Raw genomic sequence first — 13,306 nt, forward strand, 5'->3', positions numbered from 1 at the left:
TTACATTACAACGGATTAATATCGCGACTTTTGCGCGTATAAACGCGGGCCAGATATACAAAGACATTTTTCTTTCGTAGTTCTCTCGTGGATGCCTTGATGTTTTATATAGAATTTATCTCAATTGCGACCGCTACACTTGTTGAAAAAGACGAATAATCTATATAGATCCATGGCTAATGTTATTGTGAGTTCGTGGTCCTCAAAGTTTCGAATGTAGTGCTTTTCAATGACTTCGTACAGTAATCATCAATAGCATGCTTTAAGATTTGTGTATTCGAAATGTCGCATGGCTCATATTCGATGGTATACCCGCAAACAATATTACAATTGGCTCTCTTTATATAATCTATAAATCTATACTATTCATTTCGATTTCGAACGTATGTACATACAAACAAATTGTACAATACTTGCCTCGACATAAGCAACAAAAACGAAACAATGACACGAGTTACAGCAATTTACTTGTCCTACAGAAAATTTATTCTGATAGATTTGTAGAAAAAGATCTGATCATATGATGCATATTGTAATCATTTTCACTTATCATAATATATTTGATTTATTTTGATTTATTTTGATTTATTTCGATGATATAAAAACTCGTCAGAATGAGTTTCTTTGACAAATTACGTATCTACTATAATCTTAGATCAAAGGCATAATCAAGCAAATGCGCGTTTTAAAGAAAACTTATTCTGACATATTAATAAAAAATATCAGAATTAATCAAGTGTATTGAAATGAAACAATTCAACAACTCAATCAATAATTATCCTTCCTCATAAATGGTAATACAAGTTTTATATAAAATTAAAAATGTATATCGGAATAATATAATTTAAATCTGAATTGATAAAATGTTGAAAAAAATTTAGTTTTAGCAAAAAAAAAAGTTAAATTCACTAATGCATCTATATTATTGTGGACGCTCATTTCGATGCCCCATATAAGTTACAACGTGATGCTGTCGAAAAATGCGTATACCTACCACACGATCATATCCCAAAGGTGTAATCATAGCCAATGCGTGTTCCGACGATAACTCGTTCTAACAAATTCGCACGAAGATGTCAGTATTAATGAAATGCGTCCCGATGATTACAGTACAGGGCCTAATCACACGGCGCATTCGCTATAATCGCCTCCACTTACTTCGATGTATATGATTATTTCCGACGCTCGGTACAAATTTGTCAGAATGAGGCCCCGTCAGAACACGCCACCAAATATCCCACCATGACGAGAATCCGCTCAGACAAGTTTGTACGAAACACGTCAGAATTAATCGAATCCTTGAAATGAGTTGAGACAACCGGAAGAATTACGAAACGGCACAGTTCGTTTCGCTCGACAATACTGTTTACATGCAATTATGCCAGAAAAGTGCATCGGGAATGTTTCGTTCTTCCTGATTTACCTAAGACATATACATATCTCTGCTCATCATCTATAACACAATTTACCACTCTCTCTTTCTCTCCCTCTCTTCTACTCTCTACTTCTACATTTAATACACCAGTCAACTACGCAGACGAGAACGAATGAGCTTGAACGAGTTTGACCTGCGTTTAATTCAATAAGTCAAGGACATAAAGGCAAATGCTTTTAAGCGTTGTCTAATGCTTCTCTACAATATTCTGTATCGTAATTAGCGACATTTATCCATGCCCTAATTATCGCTAACGATAATAGCAAATCAATGTGATAATATCTCTATCTAATTACATCTGACACATATAAATAAAATCCACAGTAATTTTTTTAATGATTAAAATTATTAGATAAATGTTGATATCACATTACAAAATACTACACGCACCCTCTATCAAGGACTCATTCATTATATAGAGTATAGAGAATAAAATTATGCGCAAGTAAAACTTTAATCGTAAACTAATCACGCTCTTTCACTGGTAAAAATATAAATAATTTATTATTCTCATTGATAAATAATAAAATCAATCGCCCTTTTTCATAAAACATACGGATTTCTCTAGATATAAATCGCACTTTTATATGCTTATACTATCATTATCTCTGAAAGAATTTTACATCTCACTGTTATATAATTAATATATTAAATTATATATTATATATATATAATATGAATTATATAATTATAACTAAGAATACGTTGTATCTTTTTCGTAGAAAAGAGTATTTCGTGGACGGACACTGCATTAGCTACGGTATATAACGCGTCAAGGAAGTAGCGCAAAAGTATGCAGCGTGAAAAGCATGAAAATTCCCATCTCACGTAACGAGGTAAGCGGAAATAAATTTCAGCTTTCGATTAACAAATCGTTTACGATAACTGTGATGATCATGGCATCGCGGGGTTGTATATCGAAAAGCATGCAGTGCCTATCGATCGATCCCGTTCACCAATATACTCGATAATGTTCGCCAACGTCCAACTCTATGCTTTGCACGCATCGTATAATATATACATACACGGAGAATACATATACGTATATTTTCGAAGATACAATACACATTGTGTATAGATATGGGATATTTACTTAGGCGCTTACTTGCGACTTAACGCTAAGGCAAGTACGCGAAACAATCGTTTAAGCAAAATTATTTAATTACATTAGTTCAAATCATTTAATTATTGCGTGTATGAATTTTCCCTACTTCTCAAAACTTGCAAATTTGTTTACGGAATTTTACCGGTAGAAATTCTCGATCTCGCGTAAATTACACGATCGCGAAATAGTTACAGCACTCTTATTGCGACTACTCTGAGAATGAACAAAGCGGACGATATAAAAGTAACCGGAAAAGGTATATATAGTCACGAGAAACTAGTTCCTGGTCCCATTTCTCAAGCATTATCGTCAACGGCACTTCTTACTATCCCAAACGTCTGTTCGCGTTGCCGAAAACTCAGTTTCGGCGACAGAACTTTTAATAAAATCTCTACTGTGCCGAATGTTCCCCTCCCCCCGCATAATTGATCAACGCGCGGCCACTCGTCGGATGTTTTATCAAAGTTCCTATCTTGAAAGACGCTTAAATTTTAATTTCAAATTTTGCACACAACGTCCGCAAATCAGTAGTCAAACTTAGCACTTTGTAAGACGATTATCGTCACTTAGAATATCAAAGTGTTTTCATCGTATTTGACAAGCCGTCGCTTTCTTACATTTAATTTCATTTACGAGGAGCATATATTGTGGGAGAATAATCAAGCTATCACGAATCGGATAAAATGTGCAAAATTTGAGGATATGATGCATATTCGCATACACTATTCAAACAATCTCTACTATTACATACCTAAAAGTCTGATCACAGATTGACAGAAGGCGTGTAAAATACGACATTATAGATATACAGTCAGGAGAGATACGCCATTGCAGTAATCTCAATTAATAAATACAGTCATATATATATAAGACGAGTTAACATATATGTGTGTGTGTGTGTGTGTGTGTGTGTGTGTGTGTGTGTGTGTGTGTGTGTGTGTGTGTGAATGTGTATGTGTATGTGCAATAATTTATATAAACCTCAAAACACAAATGCCAAAATCAGAAAAAAAATTTTATATGAGTAAAAATAAAATATTTAATTTTTAATATAAAGTTTATTATTAAGTTAAATTTAGTATTAAGTCTCTTTGACATATAAAATCGTTTTCAAAACTTTTTACTTAGTTTAAAAATTGTATCTAAATCCGTCAATAAGCAAAATCCAGTTCATAGAAATAATAATGCTGCATTAAATTTTTTATTTGAGCATTTGACCAATATAAAAAATATTTTTGCTGAGATTATGTATACCATATTATAACATATAATATAACATACAGTATAACATATTAAAATTTCAATTAGCTATGTTTTTATTCGAATTATCACTTATCAAAATTAAAAATACTATTTGCATAATGTTTGCATCAAAAACAAATAAATATATGTTTCTTACCTTTGTCGGATTAAACATTAAACATATACCATATAAGTATATTAGACATGTAAAACTGTACTAAAAATTTTTTCTTCTTTAACAATTTTGTCTTAATTATCATCTTTTTGCCTCGTTCTCCAAAATAATCAGAGTAAAAATTGCATAAAAATTTTTTATTAGAATAAATAGTAACAAAATTCCCTGATAAATATCCAATATAAATTTTCTAATTATAATTTGAATATTCTTAAAGATTATTATTCAAAACATGTTATTTTCGTTATATATTAAAATCTACTATTTTCATCGTATATTATCAGATTAATGAATGCCGTTATTTTCTATACTCTATTCTTTGTCTCTGAACGTTTACAATAAAAATTTGTTCAAGTCTTTTTAAAATTATTATTACAATAAAAAAGTTGATGAATATGAGGAATAACTTACCGAATAGGATAATAGAAAGTCACAATAGGGAAATATTATATTTCTTTCGAAGAAATATTGTTGAACTTAAAGTCCAAAAAGATCATAAACTCTGAAATGATATTGTTTCATGTCATGCGAGGCACCTTTTTCTAGCTTTTATACCTTCTCCTTTGATATGCGAATAAAAAAATTTGATTCGTAACACGATCAGTATTATTGTTTGTCAGTCACAAATATATGGCCCTATTACATATCTAAGATCGAAGCATCGATCATGTAATAGTGCGTTATCAATTTGATACATGTTCAATATACTAGCGTAACATTTTTTTTTTTTTAGATACGTATATGATTTATCACTCGTCTATTTTTCCTACTGTTTTTATATACACGAAGTAAGACCGTCAATTATATATGTGCTTATTGTTAGTTATATTCTCGAGTATAATTATATATCCTAAATTACATTTTAAGAGAATCATATGATATTAGGATATACATATTATTTGCATACGCTTATTGGCTTGCGTATAAGTTTGAATATCAAGTAAACGATATGGCGATATAGATGGAAAGCGATATACGTTTTAACATTCCACTTTACACAAGTGCACGTATCACACGTGCATTTTATTGTTAATTTAAGATATATACAAACAGAATAAATTTCTAAATGTAAAGAATGATAGAGATATGTGCTTAGATACATGATTAGCAATAATCAAAGCTGCCATCGCTGAAATATGTTATATAAAATACATTTAACAAAAGACAATGTAATCTAGAATCAAGACATATTCCCTAGGATGCAAAAAGTAAACCTGATTTTTTTCAACATAATAAATCAAATCTGAAATGGCAATTTCTTGTACAACTTTAAATAATGAAATCTGGAATTACATAACGCATTATTAAAAAAGTTAAAAGTTGTTATTTTAATAGCAAAGATAAATTAATTTTTTATCAAAATTTAATACAAATTATCATTAAAATTTTTTTATTATTTGCGATAATCGCATACTATCCCCGTTAAAAATCGTAAAATTGCGTATATGTGAACACATCGGAAAATTTTATACAGAAAAAAATTTGGGTTAAAAAATTTGACGAACATTTAGGCATGTCGTTCAAAAAACGAACCAAAAGAAATTTTCTTCGGGATGCAAATATCATCGAACGAGATTCTCTCTGATATTCGCGATCTCAGTTGCACGTGCGCATATATGGACGGAGAAAGCGCATTCTCGTAAAGCGAATACCATAGTGTCACTCGCGAGCGAGCGAGTGTCCTTCAATGAAACGCTACTAAATAAATCGCGGTCCCTGAAACACAGTGTCTGTCCCAAGAAAACGCGACACACAGCAAAGCGAACACGTCGCCGAACGGGGTACATAACGAATTACCCAACCGGGCTGAAGAATGGCGTCGTTTTCTAAAATAATTGGTACGACAATATTTACCGACCGATTACACGAAATACACGAAAGCTTCAGGGGTCAATTGAGTCACACTCTCTCGAAGAGTGTTTTTGCGTTAATCCCCGTATCTTCCGTCGTAAATCGTCCTCGCGTTCTCTGCGTCAATATGATGCTATCTGTATATAAGCTCTCGTACACTTTTTATTAAATCCAGATACGTGCCTCTTAGTTATCTCGAGATTATAGAGACAATAAAACGTGTACCGTTTTTTCAGGGTATTTTTTCAATACTTTGATGGATTATTCGCAACAAGATATGTTCAAGGGAAAAATATATACTATAATTAATTATCAAATTTTGTGCGATATGTATGTTTAAAATTAAGTAAATTGGTGGCAGCGTTACACAAACTTTTTTATGTAAAAACAAACAACAAGTCAATCTGACAATGAATGCAAGATGAGTGAAGATATTTGTCGAGTAATGAATTCTAAGGGCAGATTATATACGACTTTATGTAAGTCTTATGGCACATAGAATAATATTTCTTAAGACTGGTTTCATTCTTTTACAAGAGAACACTCAGTCATTTTATCTCATTACTTTCGCCAATGAAGCAACATATTACGGTACTTGATTTGAGCCTTGATTCTCATTTGGTCGTCATCGAAAAAACTTTTCCCGCGTGTGATCGTTCGCGATTTACATAATAAATGGCTGAAGAGAGCTCTTTTTGATCTCTTTTTTCTTTTTTTCTTTTTTTTCTTTTTTTTTTTTAAGAAATCCCACTAAACTACCGAACGTCGAAACCGATAGACGAGCAAAGTGCTAAAAGTTTTTAACTAATATTATTGCCATCTTTATCATCGAATCGCCCTTATCTGATCCACCTGACTTCACCTTCTTACTGGAATGTTATTAACTTTGGGGGATGATGAGCACCGCCAAGTACCTCCTTAAACGTTACGGCATTTTCATCTACCGGCCGACTTACGGAGCCGCCGTAATTCGTAATGTGGTGTTCGCGGCGTTACTAGAGTGTGTTCGTTGAGCTTAAATCTCACACATAGCGAGCTTATAGCGCAACCAGCGTAAATTACTCCCCACCAACGTACGCGTATAACTTCGCGGTCGGCATCCTCCCTTCTGGGATGCCAGTAAAGCTCCGTCAAGAAATTTAATCGAGATTGGGAAAACCTTATTTTCCCTCTCGTCCGCATTTCGCGTCTCGTTTTGCAGCCAGATAAAATGCTGTCGCGGGTGAGACACTCGTCCTCTACCCTCCCCTCTCCCTTGTTGCAAGATGAAATCTCGCGAAATAGGCTTCACTCTTCTCTACCGAGAATGGACGATGTTTTGCGATAAATAAGAAAATGCATGTAAAAAGAATGCAACGTTTGATATTGCCAGGAAATTCTAAAATAGAATATCCGCGTTTAAAATTTTCACTCGAAAGTAAAAAATGCCATTATCAATGTAAAAATTAAACATTTTCGTGATTAAAATTGAAAATTTCTAAATGGTCAGAGAACAAATCTTGCTCTAAATCAGAAATATATGTGACATTATATAAGCTTCAATAGGATTATAATATATGAAACATTCTTCCAAAGGACGGCAACTATTCGTTTCAGCGTCAAAAACATTGCACATCCTTTTATATTTCAACTATTTATTTCCTAAACCCAATAAGCTCGAATTCTTTTCGAATCGACGCCGATAACTGCTAAACATCACGACAATCATTATGTCACATGTACATATCTTTAGTGCCGATGTTTTCGTGCTTAGGTCTTCACTGTTTCTTACAAAATAATATCCTTACGTACTAATAAAAAATAATGAAGTTAAAACTTAATATATCCATAAAATTTATGGATACATATAATACAAAAAAAAGAATATATAAAATAAAATAAAAATAATATATAAATTACTAAATCAGATCTATGCAATAACCGTCAACGTCTTCAGTTATGTCAAAACTAATTATCTCTGTAAAAAGAACTTGTTCTTGACATCCTTATAAAAACGGAAAGAACTTCATTCAACGTAAAAATAATTCAGCTGTCGAAAAAGAAATCAAAAGAATTGAAAAAGACGAACCAATTAATTCTCCTTGTAAGGTGATACCAGAGTCCCGCCGCGACGTCGTTTGTGCCTCGACACAATGATTGCCTCATCTCGCAAGAATGGACTCTCATTACGCAGCAAAACGGGGTCCGGATGGATGCAACGACATCTTTATCGTCTTGTTTGTGCATCTCGCACGTGCATTGCGTCGCGTCTAGAGCTCATAGACGTCACGTCCGTTCGGCCTGGCCACAGCCGGTCGACAGGACGACGGACTCGCGTACGAGTGAATAATGTGCACCCGTAGACGCACGTCGCTGGCATTTCTGCCCTCACCGCCGCGAGGCCTCCTTGAGAAGCTCACCGTGGTCTTGCAACAGCAGTAGTGAAAGAGCTTGACGTAAGCACTGCGAAAGTGGCGGTTCACCACACAGTAGAGCAGATTGTTGAAGCAAGACTTGGACAGAGCGAACCAGGCCAGATTGTAAAGCACGCGGGCGCTGATCGGCCTGAAGGAATTCACGCATACCGCCAAACCGAATGGCAACCAGAACACGGCGAACATCACGCAGCTGCACATATTCGTCTTGGTGAGCTCGTAGTCCCAGGAAAAGGCGAGCGGCGGTTTGTACGTCCGCGTGACACGTCGCACGCGCATCACCAGCTTCACGTAGAAGAAAATCGTTATCAGAGTAGGAACTCCGACCAGGAGGCTCGCGCCCACTACTTGCTCCATCGCGATGCCGCTGAGCTTGCGACGACAAAAGTCAGGACCCACGTCGAAAGTTGATTGCAAGACTACTGCAATCACGGCGAGCAACCAGAGGAAAACAATCGCGGATGTTACATGGCATGCGGTTACATTGGCGTATCTAGAAGATTAAAATATATTGCTTGTGTAAGATTAAAATATGCTGCTGAAATTATTAATAAATACACTAGGAGAAAATGCAGGTACGCCTGTACGATATGACGCCTCTAATACTGATGATTGAAGCAAAAACATTTTAACAAATGTTTAATGGCTGTCAATAATTTATCTACTCAAACACCATCGTAACTTTATAGTTTCGAATTTATAATTTATATCAAACAAAATGAAGTCCAGTCAATTATAATCAAGACATGTTTTGAAAAGAATATAAATGTAAATCGGCATATCATCATTACACAACTCGGCTATCACTACAATTGATATCTAGGAATAAATCTTGCGAAAATAACAGGAAATAATGCATTGTCTCGTGGATGGGTATTCTCCCTTTAATTGCATCATGCTTGGTTAAGTCCCAGCTTTCTTATACGGACGTATTCAATTAAAGAAAATATTTCCGCCAGTGATACACTACGACTGCAATTACGGAGTTGGTCGTACTAGTCTGTGGATTAACGAGGGGCTTGAAAAACGAGTCGGTAGTTACGGAGTTAGCGGCGCTGGCGGACGATTTCTCGTTTACAATGCGAGGAAACTTCCCCGAGTCCACGTGCTCGCCGTGATTCTTCTGACGCGACCGGTTAAAATACTTCCCGTAACGCCGTATTGTCGCGAAACTTTCCGCGTGCGTATGAAAAGCAGCAGTCGTTTTCGTCGTCGTCGTCGTAGTCTTCGTTGTCGTCGTCGTCGTCGTCGTCTCCCCCGGGATCGTCTGCTATCGGTTACGGATTCCGGCAATTCAAGCTAAAGAGAACGTCGCTCGGAATGCGAAATTACGAACTCGATCGTGACGCTGATAGAGAACCGGAGAAGCACTTCAACATCAAACTCAAAGTTCCAAGCAGTAGCCGCCATACGCCATTATACGCGATGGCTTAAACTGATAACAGTAATTTGATTTCTACCCCATTCACTATGTTTACATTACCCATATCCATCCAACGACGTTAATCATCAGCGAGATACTTTCTTGCCATAGGCAGAATGATACGCGTCCAGAGGCATACGCGCGCGTGTATTTTATATTATAATTTTCTCTCCAACTTTAATAACGTTATCTAATATTTATAACAGCGGGGGCGCGCAATACCCCGAAATATTTATGTGTTCACTGATTCGAGAAAACATCAAGGCGCGGCATTACATAATAAATAAGTCGAGTAACACGATGAGCGCGGATATAAAAGTACGAATTATCGATTTCTCTATCCAGAACGCTTCGCCTTTTTGTGGGTAAACAGGCGCGGTCACATAATTTTCATCCCTTTATTGTCCCCATCGGAATTTCGACCTTCAAACGATGACCCGACTTGTGTGTGTGCCTATATTATCGTATTTAGGGTGTTGCCTTAGAAACACTTGCTCGGTAAAAATATCAAAGTCAGATACATACATATAAGAAAAAGGTCAGTAGCATATTTTCTTAAAAATTATTATGCGAGTTTTGGTGATTACACAATAAACTCGCGGAATATTTTTGCAATAAAAAACGGTCTGAAACAAAAGGAGGCTATTACATATATCTTTCTCGTAGTTTGTGTTATATAAATTTGTCGTTAGAAAAGAAAAGAGAGAGAGAAAAAGAAAGAGTGAATCGCTAGTGGAAATATCATAGGATAAAAACATCCCCGGAGCGGAACAAGAATATGTACTACATGTGTGTGGGAATTGGAAGAACGTGGTATCGATTGCCGGAATCGCCGGTACCACTCGCTTTATCCTAAGGCTGGCAAACAGTTAACACAAGCGGGCGTAATTTTCGGGCCACTATTGTCGCGGACGGTGGTAAGGCCACCGGGGACCAAAGAGCTTTACAAGCACACAGGTTTTGGTATATACGTTACAACGACCGAGCCAAATGAAGACCCGCCTGCAAGAACCAGATAGCCTCGCCTTTGATCGAAGTGAATTATTTACATGGAAATGGAGACAATCTCCTGCTGCAGGATAATGCAAGTGTTTATTAAGGCAAATTGTTAGTCGGTAGTCGCAGCAGTTTGATGAAGTTCGTAGCTTGTTTGCGTGCTAACCGTAAATGGATTTAACTCCATCTTCACATATTGGATCTGATATCGCGTGTGGGATAAAATTGATTGCTCCTACCTTTTCTGCAGTGTCAGTTCGCGCCCTTCAAGTTCAAAGATTTGAATAGATTCCTGTAAATAACTTGGATTTTACGTGTAATGTGTCAAGCTTCTTCATTTGTAAGTCAAAATACAAATAGTCCTTTCTTTAAAAAAGGCATGTTAAGTCGATTCTCGAATGTATCGCAGTCCACTCGAATGTATCGAAGTCATCTCGAAAGTCTCGAAGTGTATTGTTGCCTCTTTTCCGCAATGCAGATTGGCTCTCTGTCGATTTGCGTTGTGTGTTATATTCGTAGCATCGAAAGGCTGTCATCGCGAGGGTTAGCAGCTAGCAGTTTGACAGTTAGTCCAAAATAAAATTAAATAAAATGTTATAATACTTTAAACTTGATAAATATTTTCGCGGAAAAGAGGCAACAATACTTGCGAGAATCGACTTAATATGTCTTTTTCAAAAAAGAACTAAAACAACAAGCGCGCGCTACGCCATTCATCGATTTTATATAAAAAAGAATGATGTTTTTATATAAAGTTTGTTTAAACTTGATTAATATTTTTTGGCAGAAATCAGATGATTAAAGCATTACATTGCTAATTAAATTTTAAAATGAAAATATGTTATAAAAATTAAAATAATTTTATAAATAATATGTTATAATGCTTTATCTGCGATTAATATTTTTTGACAGAAATCAGCTGATAGCTGTCATAAATATTAATCGAGTTTAAGGAATTATAATATACATTATTTAAAAGATTATTATTTTAAATGTTATAACATATATTCTTATTTTTAAAATTAATTAGCAAATTAACGTTTTAATCAGCTGATTTCTGTAACAAAAATATTAATCGAGGATAAGGTATTACAACATATTATTCACAACATATTGCTATTTTAATTTTATAGTTTGCTGAATTTGCCCGATAAACGTTTAAACTTGAAAAGATTAAGGCCTCTATAAAGCCTAATAGAACATTTTTTGTTCTAGGCTTTATAGAAGAGATCTTTAAAAGATTTCTTCAAGACCTACAAAATGAGCCGACAGAAAATGTTCTGGGCTTTATAGAGGCCTTAGCCTCTAAGCAATAAATATGCTCGTATTTATTTAATATAAAGAGCCAATAATTTATCGCTTGTTTATTTCAATAGTACATTGTTTGCAGATTATTTTTATACCAAATAGATACGAGCGTGCAAATTCTTTTATTTGATATACATAATAAAAGTTTGCGCCATATAGGATCCGCTGCTACAAAGTATCGATTTTTAATATTCAAAATTTATTGCTTGTATATTTTGATAGTACATTGTATTATATATATAAAAGTTATATGCAAACAATGAAATATATTATTCGAGTTTTAAGTAGTAAACATATTAATTGTAATATTATTTGTAACATTTTTAATATTTACAACATATTTTTATTTTAAAATTTAATTAGCAAATTAACGATTTAATTATCTGTCAAAAAATGTTAATCAAATTTAAACAAATTTTATATAAAAATATCATTTTTTTTTATATAAAATCGAGAAATGGCGCGCGCGTAGCGCGCGTTTGTGTTGTTCTAGTAATTTATAAATAATAGAAAAAATTTATATCACATCAGCCAATAAAAATTCTTACAGATATACATCAGCATAAAACAAGTGATTAATAATATTTCCGATTATATATCAAACAAGTCGATTTGATTAATCGGCTAGCGTCACACTGTAAAGTTCTTTATTCAGTTATCGAAAGCCACAGCCAGCCGATAAAATTCGCGTTAAAAACCCGTCCCCCCGTTTGTCTACCAAACCAAAGAGGAACCCTTTTTTTATCCGGCCTTTGCGCGAGTGAGAATTTGTTAGTTTTTGCGGCGGCTCGACAAATCGAGACACCCCGGGGTTCGATCCATTTTTCATGCCACCCTACGGGACAAATAACAAACTTTGTTAACGATTACACCGCAGTACATCAGTTCGGCCATCCGTCCCTCAGAGCGAGTGACGGCCGTGGGCAAGAACGAGCGTGCTCATGTGTGTATGTGTCGCGTCGTTCCGGAAACGGACCGCTCAATTAGTAACCGACAAACGCCACCTCGTAAACAAAGCGCGTGGGTTTAAAGGCGACGCTTTGAAGAGCTCACCCTCACCGTCCCCCCTCGACGCGGGGGAAAAAGAAGTCGAGTGCGATGAGACGAGCGGTGGCAAAAAGCGTCGACAATCGCAGGAATGTAGCGGCTATTGATCGCGCCACCGGTCACGTGTGCTATATCTTTTCGATCGACGAAGCGCCCGACACTTAATTCGATGGCGAATGGGGGGCACCCCCCTGTTTCCGTCGCTGACAACGCGTTTCGCCGTCTTTTTCGCCCGTCGTTCGTCGACGCACGGGTGCGAGCGAGTCCGCGACGTCTCGGTGAAGAGAATAAAAAAAAAAAATACACACAC

The 13,306-nt window shown here is 35.6% G+C and overlaps 1 protein-coding gene across 1 annotated transcript in view; it reads right to left on the bottom strand.

Moving 5' to 3' along the window:
* Positions 1-3,784: 3,784 nt before the first annotated feature.
* LOC145933075 (melatonin receptor type 1B) overlaps positions 3,785-13,306 on the bottom strand; it is a 168,590-nt gene continuing 159,068 nt past the window's right edge. The window contains exon 6 of the mRNA XM_083032524.1: positions 3,785-8,715. Within this exon, the coding sequence (XP_082888650.1) occupies positions 8,058-8,715 (658 nt within the window). The 3' untranslated portion in view covers positions 3,785-8,057. The remainder of the gene's footprint in view (positions 8,716-13,306) is intronic.

Source organism: Prenolepis imparis, unplaced genomic scaffold (assembly GCF_030444845.1).
Source record: "Prenolepis imparis isolate NDT839.2.m4 unplaced genomic scaffold, iyPreImpa1.0 SCAF_2, whole genome shotgun sequence".
In the NCBI taxonomy this organism is placed as follows: Eukaryota; Metazoa; Arthropoda; class Insecta; order Hymenoptera; family Formicidae; genus Prenolepis; species Prenolepis imparis.